The sequence below is a fragment of the Akebia trifoliata genome, chromosome 6 (genome assembly GCF_017979445.1).
Source record: "Akebia trifoliata isolate Shusen 1 chromosome 6, ASM1797944v1, whole genome shotgun sequence".
Lineage (NCBI taxonomy): Eukaryota > Viridiplantae > Streptophyta > Magnoliopsida > Ranunculales > Lardizabalaceae > Akebia > Akebia trifoliata.
This window is the reverse complement of record NC_141380.1, coordinates 8,923,524-8,942,769: the sequence shown is the minus strand read 5'-3', so window position 1 is coordinate 8,942,769 and position 19,246 is coordinate 8,923,524. Positions and strand designations below refer to the sequence as shown.

Here is a 19,246-nt window from a genome sequence, read left to right as displayed (position 1 = left end):
AGTACGAGGAAAGATTGGGGATGTTAGGATCCGATCCAAAATCCAACTCATTTTGAACTGACAATTATGATCGAAGTTTTATTTTTAAAAGAAATTAAATTAATAAAATATTATTTTTTGGATAATGATAAAATGATGCGTTAAAATATATGTGGTTGACATGGCAAGGACACAGAATTGTAGATCTTTTATCTTGTGTATCCTAAAGAAAAAGATCTATGGATTTGTGCATTTTCTACGTTAAACACGTACAAATCACGTACATTATGGTGCATCATTTTATCACGACTCTTGTTTTTTAGAAGAGATTGGATCCAAAGATCAGAGGTGGAACAATATGTATGATACTATTTGACTGTTATAATAGTTTGTATTGTATTATTGTGTACAATTGTGTACTTGACCATAACCCTATCATGAGATTATGCATGTAGCGTTAATAATGTGATTTTTCACTTCATCTCAATTATTTATACTGCGTTTGGATAGAGTTTCTTGACGACTTCTGCTCTTGCGGGGAGCTAGCAAACGTTTGGATAGATTTTTGCTTTGGCGTGGAGAGGTTTTTGCTCTTGCGGGGAGAGGTTTTTTGCTCTTTGTGGAGAAGCTTCAAAGACCTACTCTTCCGCGGAGAGGTTTTTTGCTCTTGCGGGGAGTGGTTGAGTTTTTGCTCTTGCACGGAGAGGTGTATCCACACAGGCCCTTAGTTAATTTGAGAGTCTCTTAAAATGATCCAATTGGGTACAATTCAGGTCCGAGTTCCATCATGAACAAGATCCATTTTAGGAATAAATTGAAAAAAAAAAAAAATTTTTGACTTGAATTTCTAATCTTGCATCACGTATCTTGAGGTGGTGGTAGGGTTTCTTTCCCTTAGATTTGATGGTAATTCATTATAGGGCATTTTGGGGTTTTAGAAAAATAAAAAAAACATCACAAAACAAAAATGCTCTAGTTTAGGTGTGCGTGAAAAAAATAGAAAATCCTTCACAAGTCAGATCTAGATTCTGGAAGGCATCTTGGTGGGCCCCATGGCCTGTTGAATATATCCGCGAGAGTGGGGTCATCATTTGTTGATCTTGTTGATCTGGAAGGAATCTTGGTGGGCCCATTGCCTGTGGAATAGCATTGCCAGATGGCAGAAGCAGAGTGGGGTCATCCGTTGTGGTTATATGATCATCATTCACTAAAATGTATGATTGACCTGGGAGGGATCTCGGTGGGCCCATTACTTGTTGAATCGAATCGCCAGATGGCACAAGCGGAGTGGGGTCATCATTGATGGTTACATCATGGATGCTAGACCTCTTCTTCTCCGAATTTAGACGCTGAAAGTATTTTTGAGCGTGGCTAGCTACCTGAGTGGGACTTCGCGATACAATCACATTTCTTGAAATATTCTTCCAATCACCCTTCCCATACTTCTCCAGTCCACGTAGAAAAAGCCTATTTCACCAACAAATAACATAAATTAGTTCACAGTTAATTTCATTGGACCCATTATATTTAAAACAAAGTATATATATATATATATATGGGGGCAGTTCAAGGGCCATATATAAAAATATATGAAAAAACAATGATTTTTCAAATTAAGGGTTAGAGGTTTTGAATTGAGCTGATTTTTTCCAAGGATGGTCACTATGATGACAAGATCATCCTCACAAAAAATCAGCTCAATTAGAAACTTCTAAATCCATCAAAAGTGATTTACAAATTAGTGACAAAAATTGACAAAAAATCGATGGTCCACATTCTAAATCACTTTTAATGGGGTTAGAAGTTTCAGATTGGACTGATTTTTTTTTTCGGATGATCTTCCCATCATAGAGATCATCCTCACAAAAAATCAGCTCAATCCAAAATTTCTAACTCATATTTTAAAATTTTATTAATGTTACATTATTTTTACATATGTTTTCTCATATGGCAACCTGACCAATATATATATATATAGTTATAGGCTAAGCCAATAAATGCTTGATTTAAAAAAAAAATTCTACTATAATTTTTTTTTTTCAAAAGTTTTGTCTTAAAAAAAAATAAATAATAAATATTTCAAAACTTTTGTCTTTAAAAAAAATGCGATTCTTTCACATAATGAAGTTTATTTGAAATAGATTGACTTTATTACAAAATTTGAATAAAAGTTTTATTTACTTTAAAAAAAAATGGTTTATATTGAAGAGCAACCAAGGGGAACATCCAAATGACTATCTATAATGGTGTGGTTATGAATAATTTTTTTAAATATTCAACGGGTATGCAAAATTATTAACTTAATTATAATTTATAACATTAAATATACAAATTAATAATTTTTTCAATTTTTTTTATCTTAATTAAAAGAAATAAATTTTTAGAAGATATAGCATATTTTAAGTTTTAATAATAAAAAAAATTGAAGAATTTTATCTGACATGCATTCATTTTGATATAAGAGAATGCCTTAAATTATCTATAATATAAAAAATGACAAAATAAATCTATTTCGGATATTCAAATTCGATCAAGTAGAGCATTAAATTATTCAAATAAGTTATTTTCTTTGGAGCGAACAAGTCGAACAAGTATTGAGTTTATCGGAATCAATAATAAGAACTACGAATGGGGTTTTACTTGAGGGCATAAGATCTAATTGTAGAAAGGATCAGAAGTTGCGGATAATTATTCTCTCCTCCGATATCTTGCATCTATAGTATTTTTGTCTTAGTGGATCTCTCTCTCATTTAATAAAAGTCTGGAATCTTAGGCCCCGTTTGATTCAGCTGCTTGAATTTGCTGTCAGCTTCTGCTGTCAGAAGCTGAAACACTGAAAAGCTTGTTTGATAGAGCTTTGTAAAAGTGTTGTGCTGTTGACCAGAATCTGATAATTACTGTTTGATACAGCTTCTAGAATCTACTGTATTAAGGTAAAATGACCAAAATACCCTTAAGGTTGATAGTACACATAAAATACATTAAAAATTACCAAAATACCCTTAAAGTTGATAGTACACATAAAATACATTAAAAATTACCAAAATACCCTTATAAATATAATAAAATTATATAAAAAAATTAAAAAAATAATTATTTTAATTTTAAAATGTTTATAATTCTTTAAAAATTTATAATTCTATAGAAATTTCGGCAGCATCCCCTTTTAAAAATGGACATATGAAATTTTCTTGATAAACAAAATACCTGCATAATACGCAATGTTGATAATGCACTTAGAATGCATAAAAAATTAACAGAATACCCCTATAAATATATAATTACATTAATATATATATATATATATATATATAATTGATAAAAAAATTATAAAAATAATTATTTTAATTTTAAAATGTTTATAATTCATTAAAAATTTATAAAAATTATTAAAAACCTCTTACTAATATGAGATAGAGCTTGACCGATAAACTTTATTATAAAATCAATTTTAGAAGACTATTAAATCTCACAAAACAAATAGAAAACAAAAAACTACTATTTATTTTAGAAATATCTGTATCTTATAACATTTTGAAGGAAATAGAACTTCTACAATACCAAGAACATAACCAAATACTTCAATTTTTCAAAAAGCATGAGAAAAAAATATCCCAAAAAAAAAAAATTCCGAAAAAAACCCAAATAAAACTCCCTTACTTCAACCTATAAAAACTCCTATATGTTTTAGAATCTGCAAGTTCCCACAAATACCCATATTTATTTATGAGGAAATGTTCAGCAACAAACATTTTGGCAAAACATTTTTCAAAACATGGGTTAGAGGTTTTGGAATGGGCTGATTTTTGGTGAGGATGATCTCTACGGTGAGTAGATCATCATCACCAAAAATCAGCCCATTCCAAAACTTCTAACCCCATCAAAAATGGTTTACAAAAAATGAACGGTCCACGATTTTTCAACTTGTAAATTGGGGCTAGAAGTTTTGGAATGGGCTGATTTTTGGTGAGGATGATCTCCTCACCGTAGAGATCATCCTCACCAAAAATTAGCCCATTCCAAAACCTCTAACCCATGTTTTGAAAAATGTTTTGCCAAAATGTTTGTTGCTGAACGGGACCCTTATTTATGATGGGATCTCTAAAAAATCAGAACAAAATATACCTGAAAATAGAAAAGCATCTGCCCAATCATTTATCCCTAAAAACAAGTGTATATCTCCAATTTCAAACGAAACATAATATTTAACCACCTCAGATAGATCAAAACAACGTGCAAACAACATACATGTAAAGCAACAGATGAACTAGAAATAAATTAATAAACAGAAAAATTCTCCATATTCCATGGAAAAAATATTAATATAGATTAAATCACAAGCACATGACCATAAACTTTACTCATCTGAGATTCAGGATTAAAAATTTTCAATAAAAACTTCAAATTGATTCATAAACAAATATAAAAAAAATTTCAAAATTCACTAAATTAACACGAAATGTCGTTATTTGTTAAAATGCAAACCTAAAAATCTGAAATTTAAAAATAATAATTAAAAAATAAATAAATATAGAGAAGAACTGTTAGTGGAAATTAATACCCTAGAAAAAATAGTCGAAGTACCTGGAGATTCACGAGAGACGTATGTATATCGAAGGTTGATGGATGGATTCGACTTCACTTTTCAGAGAGAGAGAGAGAGAGAGAGAGAGTTTTGATCTGTTGTTCGATGTATTTTCGAGACGAAGAGATGAAGAGAATAACAGATTTGTGATCTGTTGAGTAAAAATCGAACTGCTGTGTGTGGTTCTTCAACGGAGAAGAAAATGAGAGAAGAAGAGAGGTGTGACAGAAGAACAGCCGCGTGCTGTCGAGAAGAAGAGATAGAGACGGAGAACGGATGTGATCCGTCGAGTTGCGGTGTGGTTCAGTCGCAGAGCAAAGAAGAAGAGCAGGGAAGAAGAAGGGTATTTCGGTCTTTCGAGCTGAGCAGTTTTTCGACTTCAGATTCACCCGCAAACGCGATGGTAAAAAGCCCCTTTCAGCGGCTTATGTTATTTGCGTTTCAAAACGCAATTTGTTAACGCGGTTTTTATTACCGAACGGTAATTTCGGAGTGAGTCGCAGTTTTTTAAAGCAAAAGCGGAAAATCGCGCTTAAAAAAGCGGAAACAAACACCGGCTTAGGTTACTAATTGGTGGAATACTAGGCAATCCGAAACTTTTTTGACTTATATTCAAGAAAAGAACGTTCTAGAAAAATTCATAGAATTAGAAGAACTATTCCTTTTGGACGAAATGATAAAGGAGTACCCGGAGACACATATACAAAAGCTTGGTATAGGAATCCACACAGAAACGATAGAATTGGTCAAGATGCATAATGAAGGTCATATCCATACCATTTTGCACTTCTCGACAAATATAATCTGTTTCGCTATTCTAAGTGGTTATTCTATTCTGGGTAATGAAGAACTTGTCATTCTTAATTCTTGGGTTCGGGAATTCCTCTATAACTTAAGCGACACAATAAAAGCTTTTTCTATTCTTTTATTAACTGATTTATGTATCGGATTCCACTCGCCCCATGGTTGGGAACTAATGATTGGCTATGTCTACAAAGATTTTGGATTTGCTCATAACGATCAAATTATATCTGGTCTTGTTTCCACTTTTCCAGTCATTCTAGATACAATTTTTAAATATTGGATCTTCCTTTATTTAAATCGTGTATCTCCGTCACTTGTAGTGATTTATCATTCAATGAATGACTAATGATAATTTATTCCAAAGTTAAAAGAGCGATCGGGTTGAAAAAATAAAGGATTTCTAACCATCTAGGTATCCTATAATGAACACAAATTGGATGGAAAAAGAGAGAATCATATTTCTTCTTAGAACGTATTGATTTGACCTTATAAGTGGGATCACCACCCAATAACATGTTGCCGCCAAAAGCAGAACCCTGTATTTCTTCTAAAGAATCTTCTAATTGTTCCAGAGCAACTAGAAAGAGACTCTTTAAGATAGAACCTAACGGTTCCGATTTGGTTTCAATTAAATGGGTACCCTTGCTGAGATTAGAAATCTTACTAAGTTAGTAAGGTTAGCTTTACTCTTCCTTAAAAAAAAAAAAAAATTAGGTTTTTATACGGAAAAAAAAAAAAAAAAATTTGAAGTTTCCTAGGGATCCGTAACTGGCATCCTATGAACATCTGCGCCTACCATCTCAGTAGTTTGTTTGATGGGAAATCTCAATCCTCGTTTGCGGGTAGAGTTCTCCTCTCTCAAGTCGATGGAGACAAGAATTTTAGGTTAAAAAATTATGATTTCATACAAAATATTTTCCCGAAAATATTTGCTTAAGTTTTTGACAAAGTTCTGGAGAAAGAAAAGCTTTCATTGAGATCCTAAATTTTCTTTAAAAAAGAAAGAAAGAAAGAAGAATCCAAGAAAAAACAAATCTACTAACCTGTGCTCTTCTTTGGTCCAAGGAATCCCTTTCTTCCTCCCACACCCAGTCTTCTTATTCTTGGAATCATGCGAAGTGATCTGACTCGTAACCGATCCCAACTCGTCATCTTTATAACATGGTAACTCAACTCGGTCTTCAAAAATCCCAATTAGATCGTGAAGTAAAACCTCATAATGTTCCTCAACTTCCAATGGTGCTCTTCCAGGAACTTTATCTGCAATTATTCTCCATCGATCTGGAGTGCCTTCAGGGACAAGTACGAGAGCTTCTTCAAAGAGTTTATCCTCGTCACGTGACCAAGGAAGCAGAGATGGAAACGAATTGTCTATTATCCAGTTTATATTGTCACGTGAGTAATCCGATGGAGACGAATTGTTTGTAATCCTGTATAAATCGTTTGGAAACATCGTGATTTGGATAACTCTAATCTTTATCTTCAAAGATAGAATTACTGGATAAGTTTTATTTACGTGCAAGGTTTTATTGGAGAAGAAAAGAAATAGAAATAGAAATAAATATTGTTTTTTTAGTTGGTTTTGTTGAACACGTTTTTGTTAATTTTAGATGTATTTTAATTGAATCGGGATACTTAAATTAACTTTGGAGATTTAATCGGCAGACCTATCTGTTCTAATTTTTATTTGGAAATGTCTATAATAACCTTCATTTCTTAAATCAAATACCTATTTTCTGCATCAATTCTCTATCTCAAAGATATTGTTGGGCCCACTTGGTCAGATTGGCAATCGGACAACGTAACACTCCCAATTTTATGATAGAACTCGATTGAAAAAGAAAGGGAAAAAACATGATCAACATTTGATGAAATTTTCGTTTTGTCTTATTTTTTTATTTTAATTCTTAAACATGAAGAGCAAGATTACATGTATTAAAGTAACGATCTCGTTGATGCTAATGTAAAGTAGCAAGATAGTTAAAATTTGTTTGAAAGGTGACAATCTCAATGGTTATAAAATTGATGATCTTGTAGGTTCGCTACTTTTTAGTGAGATAGTCACTTTATTAACTGATAAAACAGTCATTTTAAAAATAAATATCAACGATCTTATTATTTTACATGAACGAGATCGTCACTTAAAAATATCTGAGATCTTGCACTTCATGTTTAAGAAATTAAAATGAACAATGAGCTAAAATTGGAATTTCATCATATTCAACTCGTGAAATGGTAATTTACCCTAATAAGTATTTAATTTAAAGAATTGGGAGTGGGGTTATAGGAATTTCTTCTTTTAAAATATTAATGTAAGTTCAGTTGATTGAGTGACAAACTTGATACAATAAGGTTTGTTGAGTAACAATCTTGATAAAGTAAGGTTTCGTTGGATTTTTCAGAACTTCAAAGGAGTTTTGTTTTATAATAAAAATGCAACAACAACAACAACAACAACAGATCAATCTGCCTAGTAAATCACTAAATCCCTATCGTCGAGTAAATTTCTCTAGACTTTAACCTAAATACCCCTCACTTTTTATTATGTGAATTGCATCATTATTTAAAATATATATAATTTTGGGGTCGTATTTTAACAACCCTGTTACTAAAATCTTTCTTTCTTAATATCCCTCATGTGGATATAATGATGAATTCAAATCATCTAAGATAAACCATTGAAATTTTGATCTTGAAATCGACGATTTTAACAAGTTTGTTCTCAATAATTTGATTGTTGGTATGGTTGACTCATGTTCAAATGTCGAGATCAACAATTTACAATCTTTTGATCTCGACAGTTGTAAAAGTTGATCTTGGTCGATCTTAATAATTTGAATTGTTGATCTCCACAAATTGAATCATCAATCTCACCAATTGAGGAAAAAGTACATACAAAATGGACCATCAAGTTATTGAGGAAAAATTAGGGAGGATTTCATTCCAACAAAATACTATTTTAGGGAAGGATTTGAGCTTATGCGGGGATGATTAATTCCCTCTATCCCAAACATGACTTTAAATCTCGTCCGATACATCTTGGTATCGTCCACCAAAGAGACAGATAGACCAGTCAAACATATCAGATGAGATTTAAATTTACAATTCATTTTTCTCATTGTCGAACAAGATAGCTCAAACATATTAGAGAACTCGTCCGACACGACTCGATCTCGTTCATGGATGAGACGTAAAAACAAGTTTTTTAACCATGATACCAAATGCCAAAGCAAAAGGCATTCTTGAGAATGAGTATGGTAATGCACACAATTCAACACATTATGATGCCATTACATAGAAATATGTAACTCTAAAGACGACATAATAATAGTTGGAACCATGGTTTTAAAACTCGATTTCACGTCTTATCTCGTCTATGCCTGATACCGAGTAGTTTTTGACGAGTTTTTCGATACGTTTGAGACATCTCGTCCAAAAATTTCAAAAATGAATGTGAGGTATTAAATCTCGTTCTAAAAATTGATTTGTGCATTTATCTTGTTCATGCTTGATACCGAAACGACTTGGACAATACGTCTCGATTTCGGATGAGTTTTGAAACCATGGTTGGAATTGACAAACTCTAAAGAAGAAGAGAATTTGTTTCATCATTTCTCATTATCTTTTTCTCAGACAAGAAAACCTCCCAAGTCCTTAAAACATTCTTGCCATACTCTTGTATAAGAGCAAAAATGGTAAAAGAATAATTACCTAAGTTATACGAAATTTAATGGATTTTTAATTCACTTAATAAATACCTTAAATTCATAATCAGTCAAATAAAATTGGTAAAGAAAATTAAATTAAATACTAGAAAATGATAAAGATTTTGTTGACAATAAAAGAAAATTAAATATTTCAATTTATAATTGCTACTTAATAAATACCTTAAATACATAATCAGTAAAATTAAATTGTTAAAGAAAATTAAATACTAGAAAATAATAAAAGATTTTGTGGATATTTAATCCACTCCATACAAAGATAAGCATAGGTCCCACAAATAATTTCAGCTGACTCGACAACTGCTTGATTAATATCTCAATCTTCGATAATTGAGGTTTTTTAGAGAGAGAGAGAGAGATTTACCAATTCGTTCTGAATTCTTTTTTATGGATAATTTTTTCAGCCTACTTGTTTATAGTCCATCATAAAATAGAATTCAATTCTTTTGACATTCTATTCCACATCAACATTTTCTTAGAAACCCTCAATTAATAGGATACCAATGAAGGATTAATACTCAAAGCGCTATAAGTAAAAATTAGCGTCGCAATAGAATATTTCTTTTAAGAGTTGTGATGAATGCACACGGCTAACGTGGCAATAACACAAAATCATAGATCTTTTTCATCGGGATACATAAGAAAAAGATGTGTGGTTATGTGTTTTTACCATGTCAGTTGTGCATTCATTATTATTCTTCTTTAATCCTTTTCTCTTTAAAAAAATTATATTAGCACACCAACGTTTACTTACAACACACCATTACAACACACCAATCCCATGTATTTAGTTATTTCAGTAGATTGGTGTGTTATATAAGTAAATATTGGTGGGTTAATAGAAGCTCTCTTCTTTTCTTCCCATTTTACTCAAATCCAACTGAGACCACCATTGGTCGTTGGCCAACTCAAAAAACTGGTCGTCTCCCTTCTCTCTCTCTCTCTGTTAATTTGTATGTGAGAGAGGGATCATCTGGGCAGCAGCATCAGAACAGTAAAGGGGAGGTAAGCTTCTTAAACCCTAAACCCTAGATTTTTCTACCCAAACCAAACCAGGTTGTTCAAATCAGCATCATAGCATTTCTAGAAGAGAAGAAGGGGTAAACTTTCTAAAACCCTAAACCCTTGAATTTTTCCCCCTTATCCAACCATATTGTTTAGTCCAGTCTCCAGCAGCATCACATTTATAGAAGAACAAAGAGTTAGCTTTTCCTAAAACACTAAACCCTAGATTTTTCTCCCCCAACCCAGCACCATGTTGTTCAATCGAATCAACCTCACAAAACTGAAAAAATTACTTCTTTCCTCTCCAAATCCAAGACCAATTCTCCTCTACCAAGAACAACCCATTTTCAACTACACCCAGAAATCCAACTATGTCGATGTGAAGATGAAATGGAAGAAAGACTCTTTCTTCGATTCCATCGAAATCATCCACAGTTCCCCTGAACTAAAACCATTAATCTCTCTTAAAAACTTTATTGCCAATGAACCCGATGGATGCATCCCAATCTCTGCAGTTTCAAAGAGCAGATTCGAATTGGGGGTACCCATCAAAAAAGTTGCCAGTTTTTTGAGGAAATTCCCCTCTGTATTTGAAGAATTTACAGGCCCAAATTACAATCTACCTTGGTTTAGGTTGACCCCTGAAGCAGTCGATCTCGATAGAGAAGAGCGAGTGGTTTATTTAGATCGACGGCTGGATCTTGTTAACAGGTTAAAGAAACTGATACTAATGAGTAAGGAGAAGAGGCTCCCATTGAAGATAATTCATGGGATGCAATGGTATTTAGGGTTACCAGATGATTTCTTGAAAAACCCAGAAATTAATTTGGATGATTCTTTCAAATTTGTTGAAATGGGAGATGGGCTTAGAGGATTGAGTGTCGATACCCACGAGAAGATATTGTCGACGCTACAGAAAAATGCAGTAAAGAGGGGACTTTATTTGGAGGGATCATCGATGCCACTTGCTTTCCCTCTTTTCCCTTCGAAGGGGTTGAGATTGAAAAGGAAGATTTCAAACTGGTTAGATGAGTTTCAAAATCTTCCCTACATGTCCCCCTATGAGGACCATACACATTTGAATCGATGTAGTGATGTTTCGGAGAAACGGGTTGTAGGTGTTCTTCATGAATTGCTTAGTCTCTTTGTTGATCACTCCGCACAAAGAAAAACGCTTTTATGCCTCCGAACCCATCTTGGGTTGCCCCAGAAGTTTTACAAGGCGTTTGATCGACACCCACACATCTTCTACCTTTCATTGAAGAACAAGACATGTACTGTGATTCTCAAAGAAGGTTATAATGATGTTTCTGCAATGGAGACCCATCCCATCTTGGATGTGAGGAAGAAATACATTAAGTTAATGACGAAATCAGAAACTATTCTTAAAAATAGACGTGGGAAGAAGATTATCGATGAGGTCAGTGATGTTAGTGTAGATGTGAGTGTGAATTCTGAAGCTGAAGAAACAAGTGATGATTCAAGTTTGCTTTGTAAATGAAATTTTATAAGATTCAGAACCTAAATTTTATCTAGCCTATTGGTTGTATAAGGAACAACCCCATTATATTGTAACATTTTTCTGATTTTTGGCAGTCTAGCTCTATGGTAACTGATTTCTGGGTTTGTGATTCATGGTTTGCCACTCAAGAATGAACCCGGTTCATAGGGGTAGACAGAGATGAGTGGCTCCAAAGGTTGAAGTGATGACCAGGGTTAAAAAAAGATTGAAGATGGCAGATGTTGGGAAGAAAAAATCAAGTTTTTTTTTTAATTTATTTATTCTAAGTTGAAGTTGAGGGTATTTGGTCATTTTTCCTCAGTGTATTGCAAAAGACCAAGGTCAAAGGGGCATGCTATTAATTTAAAATTCTAGGAGAATATCTTAAATATTATCAAACTTGTGGAGGGAAAATGAAAAAAAATAAGATATGTGAGTTCTCCATCATTTTGGTGTGATTCCAAGCTCGGGCGTACTGTAATTATGTTCTCCTAAAATTAATTAATTAACAATTTTAGAGAAATTGATGGTTATTTTGGTAATTTTTCAAAAAAAATAAAATCTTCCACCTCATAAACTTGTGGTTGATCTCCAATCTCAAAGACTATCTTATCCAACCCATAATATCACCATTTCAATGCCCTCATATTTTTCTTGGTCTTATGGTCTCCTCAGAAGCAATGGCTGCTGTTGCTTGCAGGCAACTCATCCAGCCAAGGCATGGTGCATCGCACGTGCCACTCTCCTCACCATTGCTTCAATGCAATTCTCGGAAAGTCATGTTCAATAAGGACAACCACGGGTTCTCTAAATTGATCGAGTTCTCAGGTCATCGGAATCTGACCATTGTATCTAAGGCCTCATCGGAAAATGACAACATTGTTAAAGCTGATGACGAGGAGGAGGATGGAGTGTCTCTTGGAACCATGAAATTACCATTTAATATCGATATTCCAAGGTTCGAAAGCTTGCTATTCCAGGTATTTGTAACATGAACTCAGCTCTGTCCTACATTTTAGCTACCCAACATTTATCTCACATTGTAGTTGAGGCACATTAATTTAGATCCACATCAAACATCCATCTGATTGGTGATCTCTAGCCATTGGATTACAACATTTATTCCTAGTGGGCTTAAGTAATCACCACCAATCAAGATAAATTTGGTTATGTAGGTTCAACCAAGGTTTAAATTCTTGTTATTGATATAATGCTTCAGTAAGGAGAAAAATCATGATGGCCTCGACCGAAACATTCAATGTTTCCGGGTCAATATTTTGTGCCAATCTTGGCTGAAATCAGAATGTACAAAACTTTGAACCATGGGTTCAACAAAGTTTGGGCCATGGTCACGTATCAGAGATTACGAAAAGTGTGCTCCATGGCACATGAGCCTGTATGGGATTTAGGATAAGTAATCTATGAGTTTTGGGTAGGACCCTTTAAAGGAATGACTCTCCTGACGAGTTCGAACCGTAGATCTGTATGCCTCAGAAGTACACAGTTCCCTTGAGATATACATTTTCATGGGGAAGTGCAGCTATGTATCCCAAGGCGTAAAGATCTATGATTTTCGAACTTGTCACGTCAAGAGAGTTGATTGAGTGTGCCATGTCTTGGGATTCTAGTTCTAATTAAAAAAAATTAATTTGATTATATTTTGGGGATGTAACAGTGGGCGAACAGTCTTTGCCAAGGAGCCAATCTGCCACTTCCGATGCCTCTTAAGGTTAGTATTAAAATATAATAATGGAAATATTAAAATAAAAAGAGCAAGAGAAAGACGAAAATTAAAAGAAAAAAAAAATGGAATGTATATTTAAATACGAGTGATAGCCAAGTTTTGACAAATATAAGTTATCTCTAAAATCTCTAAATTATCTATATTAGTTTTTTATGAAATTGTACCCTTAATGCGTTGATTTCAATTGAATAGGTTGATAAGATATCTAGAGGAATTAGATTGGGCTTCATCACAATCGGAGACGGCAAGACAGAAGTTCCTGTGTACATAGATTGCTTGGTTTTTCCAGGAACCCAAAGTTCTGGTCCTACCTTTCGAGCTATAAGGAATGGAACCTTGAAAGATCAGTCACCTCCCGGCGAGCCCAGAATCATGAGAAGCCTACTTGAAGCCCTCAAAAAGTCAGTTGAGATCTCTAGAGTGTAAGGGGTGGTGTGGTGGATGGATCAAAGAACTTATATTCACTTTCAAAATTTGCTTTAATTATATAGCTTTGGATTTTTTAATAGAGCCTGTACGTCTGATTCTCGATATCTAATGAAGAGTTGTAAAAGTATTTCAAAGTGCAAAGCAATGAGCACATAAGCATTTTTTACATGCATGAAGTGCTTTTTGATCTGATAAATTACAACTTGAATAAAAAATTAAAAAAATCAAACCAAAAAAGTTAAATTTGAAGCTAGGATATGGGATTCAAATGCTGTGTAAGTAGTAACTTCTTGCAAATTTGTAGAGAGAAATTAAAGAAGAGAGACCATTGGAGAGGATGAGAGAGGTCGAGGATACATAACTGGTGTTTGAGATAATGCGCGGTGTGGGGAAACAATTGTGGCGCTATAAGTAAAATTGGCGGGTTAATATAGAAATTTGCTAACTTGATGGCCATCAAGATGTCTTGAACAAAAACATTACACCGAATTTGCGAAATAAAAAAGATTCTAAAATACTTTCCAACTCAAAAATAAGGTCAGCAATAAATAAGTTAATAAAATTTCGCTTGAACAAGCCATAATCATCTTAAAAGAGAGAAGTCCCCTTCCCCTTCTTGTCTCCACCTATCTCAAAATGCTTGCACCGCTGCAAAACCATAAATTACAATCCAATTAATTAAAAAGTAAAATATCAAAACAACAGCCGCCATAAAATGGGTAATAAAAATGTAGAAATTCTACTTTGATTGGATGCTGGGATACATGTTTGCAGCTCTGACATTGAAGCCTCAGCACGATCTTCTTCGTAGTTTTTGCCTGTAATAAAATTATGAGATGAGGGGATTTCAGCTTGACTCCCGCAAAATAAAATTGCTTTTTTAAGAGATGGATTCTTACCTTCTTGTGGAAGACGGGTTTGGTCTGTCCTCCATAACCTGACTGTTTACGATCATAACGACGCTTCCCTTGGGCCGCTATGCTATCCTTCCCCTTCTTGTACTGTGTCACCTTGTGCAAGGTGTGCTTCTTGCACTCCTTGTTCTTGCAGTATGTCTTCTTTGTCTTTGGAACGTTCACCTGTAGAACGCACGTCACACTTCTTTTAGAAACATGTGCTCAGTCAATAAGATACAAACGGCAGTTCACAATCTAGTAGAACCACAGTGTTGAGTGAGCTCTAACTTAATTCTAAAACAATATTTCATCTATATTTAACTCAAAAGGGATTTTTTTTAAATCTAAATAAGAGGAATACATGAAAATATACTATAAGAAAGCCCTTCAATAAACCATGGTGTCATCCAATAATTCAATAAACCCAAGTACATCTATATTATCGACAACTATAGCTGTTTTAACTTGATAAATCGATGCAATATGAAACACAACAGCACTCCTTTATAGGTCCAAGATTACATAAATCACTAAATAAAGGGTTTTTTTTTTTTTGTGTCGGTGTGAAGTTAAAAAATGTCGAAATGATGAATAGAAGATATGATAAGAAGACCAGGAGGGAGTGTTCACCCCAAGATATTAAGTAGCATGTTAATTCCAAACAAATTAAAACTGTAGAACTTCTATGCAACCAAATCTAATTTCTGCTCCATTCAACAGTGCCATGAGGCACATCGACCACATACTCCTATATCCATAGCATTTAACCCAAGGACCCAATGTGATACATAATTTATAAATATACATAACGTTTTGCCTCAACAAGTATTTGAAACTGACATCCAAGCAGGTCTCCAATCAAAACGACCAAATATGGACAAAAATAAATAAACTAAAAGAGGAATGGAGGTCGAAAGGCCTACCAAACAAAAGAACAGATAAACATAAAATTGGGGACTACTACCCTCATGAAAAACTGAAACCCACCCAAACGAAAGATCCTCACAAAAACAACCCTCTAAATTCTTTAAATGACTTGCACTCTGCCTGGAGCAAAATTCTCTAGCTCTTCATGCAATGAAGCAGCATGTGTTTTCAAACTGATAACATGCCCTCTTGACCTCGGAGTCTCCTATGAAACTCACCTTAAAAGGGTTTAGACAAATTCCTCCGTGTTTTGGTAAATATTTGAAACACATGTGTTTTCAAACTGATAACATGCCACCACTTGACCTTGGATTCTCCTCTGAAACTTGCCTTAAAAGGGTTTAGACAAACTCCTCCATGTTTTGGTAAATATTTGAAACACATGTGTTTTCAAACTGATAACATGCCTCCACTTGACCTTGGATTCTCCTCTGAAACTCGCTTAAAAGGGTTTAGACAAACTCCTCCATGTTTTGGTAAATATTTGAAATACATGTGTTTTCAAACTGAAAACATGCCCCTTGACCTCAGTCTCCTTTGAAGGACTATTTAAATGTTAATATGAATGCATCAAAATATATCAAATGTTCCGATAATATCTAGGAATTGGTTATCAAGAAAATAGAAAAATTGAAACGAAACAAGATTTTAAACCATGCCCATAACCATGTATTTCCTCAAAGTTTATCCAAAAAACTTGCATGTGGGACATTAATTCAATTCTAGTTACATCTCTTGCATATCATCATCAAAGCATTGTCCCAAGGGTTTGGGGCCTAAACGAACCATGTTCCCCCATCCCAATTTGTCCATAGCTCAACCAAAGACAGTAAATGTAAGAGCTCAATAGGGAGATAGGCAAAAACCGACCCAGAAAGCCGAGGCTGAAAAGCCATAATCACTCGGATCCGATAAATTTTTTGTAAGGAGATTCCCTAGGTTGGGCCCATCAATTATAATTCAAAACAGCACCAACAACATCAATAAATGAGCACCAAGTCCATTCTACCATTAAAAAAGCACATACAAACACAATACATATATTTACAATCACCGGTGTCGAATATTCATTAAAAAACCCATCAACAGCATCACCAAAGCCTTATCCAAAGAGGATTCAAATCCAGCCAAAATAACCCACTAAAATATAAACAATTATCCAGACTCCAGAGCCCAAATGAAGTACAGTTTCCTTATATATAATCAATATATATATATATATATATATAACAGAAATTGCAAATGTTCAAATGGGATTGTATCAGATTTCCTAATACAACAAAACAAAAAAAACAAAAAAACCAATAAAATTTTATCAATAACCATAACAATAAAGATAAAAATCTGAGTGAAATGCCATTTATCACCATGAAAACAAGCAAAAGAGTTAAATTTCTTCTTTCATATAACACAAAGTCATTTGGTAGCACATATGGTCTTGTTAAATCAAGGTTTGAAGCAACAAAATGAGTCTGAGTTAGAAGGAAAAAATATATATATATTTTCTCTCTATGAGCTAAGTAATTTGAGAATTTCATGTTTCAGTCAGTAAAAGAGGGTTTCATGGTGAGATAAAGAAAACTAAAATGAATGGTTTTGTGGGTAAGTACTTACCATTGCTGCAAGAAGATCTCTCGGAGTTGCAGTTTCGCACACAGTAGAGGGTCAAAAAACGAACTTCAAGCATTTTAGACTTTAAATGGCGCCATATGATTAGGGTTTAGGAATCTGTACCTTTAAATTACTAAAATACCCTTACATGGGTAAATGAGTGACTTATTAGTTATTAGGCATATGGGTCGACACGAAATTAGTGGATTTGAGTGAATCCTAATTAGATTTGGGGTCTAGGGGTGAAGTCAACATTTTCTTGTACTTAGGGCAAACTATGGTTAATGATACAATTGAAGAACTTGAAGATGACTTATTCAAGAAGAAATTAAGAGATTTTTGATTAAAAGTTGAAGAAAAAAAGATATTTAGATCATTTCCAATTAATCTACGAGAGAAGGTCCAAGTCAAGAGGCAATATCATCTTTAAAAAAAACTGAAGAGGGACAAAAATTAGAAAGAGGTGATGGAATGGGGGTAAATGGGCATGTAATTAGTTGAAAATTAAGGGATATCTCAAAATAAAGTATACAAGCAAGGATGTCAAAAAAAAAATTATGTGAGGGCAATTAGTTGAAAATACAAAGTTATCTCAAAATAAAACATACAAACAAGAATGTAAAAAATATATATATAAAAAAAATTGTGGGAGCAATTGCCCATCATAGACTCTTTACTAGCTCCGACTTATTTGAGTCATAATAGTATTGACCTGTCTAACATGATTATTACAAGGGTCAAGAGTCCGGGTTAAGAGCGTCAACCTGCTTAAATCGTTTAGGGCCTGTTCGTTTGGGCTTTTGGAGTTGGCTTTTCCAGCTTATTTTACTTTTAAGCCCAAAAAGCCAGGCGAAAGATGTTCGTTTGGGCTTATTTTGCTTCGCAGAGTTTAAATAAAGTCCAAAGACGACTCTTTATTGAAGTCGCCCTCAGCCCGCTTCTTCAAATGGCTTTTGCGCGAAGCCCATTACCGTAAAACGGTTAAGATGAAATTACCTAAATGCCCTCCATCTTTTGTTGAATTTTCAACAGTTCAAGCTGTAGCAAAAACTCATTTCGTCCATAAAAATCAAATCATCTCTTTCTCTTCTTCAACCTCTTCTAATGGTGATGCTCATCTTCTTCTCTCCTCTACCTTCAACAACATTTCTCTATAAAAATCCTAATTTGACACCATCTCTCCTCTCCAATTTCTCCCCAATTTCAATCTCCATCTCCATCTCCAACAACCCCAACCCTCGTAGGTCCACCTTTCATGTCTCCTCTTCCTCCGTTGGATTCCCCATCACTATCGAAACAAATGGCCCCTATTTTTCCACAAAAGGTAACCCTCTTGACATCTCCAAACTTGGGATTTCGGAAGAGATCGTCTCCGCGCTCTTTCGACGAGGAATTACCCAACTGTTCCCCATTCAGGTCTGGTCTTCTTCAATTTTTCTTCCACTTATTGTTGGTTGTGTGAAATTATAGTGTGTGTTTTGCTGGTTTGAATGATTTTATTGGAATTTTGGTAGTTTATTAGTTTGGATCTTAACCTACGAACTCATGAGTTTGTTGATCCAACTATCAAGTTGCTAAACACAGCTTTGCAATCATAGGATAGACTTCCATCTTATAGATCTACTTAAATATTTGTGTCATTTTTATGTAAGAAACAAAAAACTTTCTGAACATAACTAAAATATCATATTACTTAGGGTATAGATGTCGAGTATGTTTCCTAATATGATTTTGTAACTGTAAACCAACTTCATAATGTTTATTGACACCCACAGTTTTATCTAATATTTGGAGTTTTACTTCAAAGCAATGTCACATACTTGCAATTGGATGGCTCTGTTGAATAAGAAAAAGCGTTTTGAAATTGTAAAATCTTTCAATTCAGACCCAAAACATGCATTTGTCATTTTTATAACCTACGAACTAAGTAAAAGTTGCGATGCCAATAGATCATTTTTTTATAGCTAGATTGCTATTTTTTGGGTTTAGGATTTTGTATGAGCCTAATCATAATTATAAACAACTACTGAAATTATTTCA

At 33.9% G+C, this 19,246-nt stretch overlaps 3 protein-coding genes across 5 annotated transcripts; 1 reads left to right on the top strand and 2 right to left on the bottom strand.

Annotated features, from left to right (window-relative positions):
* Window positions 1-720: 720 nt before the first annotated feature.
* Window positions 721-6,874, bottom strand: LOC147400108 (transcription factor DIVARICATA-like). Its single transcript, XM_086445717.1, has 2 exons — window positions 6,412-6,874; window positions 721-1,446 (listed from the first exon to the last, which is right to left on the bottom strand). Exons 1-2 carry the CDS (start codon window positions 6,819-6,821, stop codon window positions 957-959), a joined length of 900 nt encoding a protein of 299 aa, XP_086301843.1. The 5' UTR covers window positions 6,822-6,874; the 3' UTR covers window positions 721-956.
* A 3,096-nt stretch (window positions 6,875-9,970) lies between these two features.
* On the top strand, window positions 9,971-13,944 carry LOC147400107 (uncharacterized). 3 transcript variants are annotated; one of them, XM_086445714.1, is made up of 4 exons: window positions 9,971-10,098; window positions 12,300-12,579; window positions 13,275-13,328; window positions 13,536-13,944. In XM_086445714.1, exons 2-4 carry the CDS (start codon window positions 12,379-12,381, stop codon window positions 13,767-13,769), a joined length of 489 nt encoding a protein of 162 aa, XP_086301840.1. In that variant the 5' UTR covers window positions 9,971-10,098; window positions 12,300-12,378; the 3' UTR covers window positions 13,770-13,944. The 3 variants fall into 3 exon arrangements, with proteins under 3 accessions (XP_086301840.1, XP_086301839.1, XP_086301838.1); XM_086445713.1 differs by lacking the exon at window positions 9,971-10,098 and adding an exon at window positions 11,499-11,518; XM_086445712.1 differs by lacking the exon at window positions 9,971-10,098 and having other exon boundaries at window positions 12,194-12,579.
* A 253-nt stretch (window positions 13,945-14,197) lies between these two features.
* Window positions 14,198-17,301, bottom strand: LOC147400106 (large ribosomal subunit protein eL42-like). The gene is made up of 4 exons (XM_086445715.1): window positions 17,210-17,301; window positions 14,672-14,851; window positions 14,516-14,590; window positions 14,198-14,420 (listed from the first exon to the last, which is right to left on the bottom strand). The coding sequence occupies exons 1-4, from the start codon at window positions 17,210-17,212 to the stop codon at window positions 14,361-14,363; spliced, it is 318 nt and encodes a 105-aa protein (XP_086301841.1). The 5' UTR covers window positions 17,213-17,301; the 3' UTR covers window positions 14,198-14,360.
* Window positions 17,302-19,246: the final 1,945 nt, after the last annotated feature.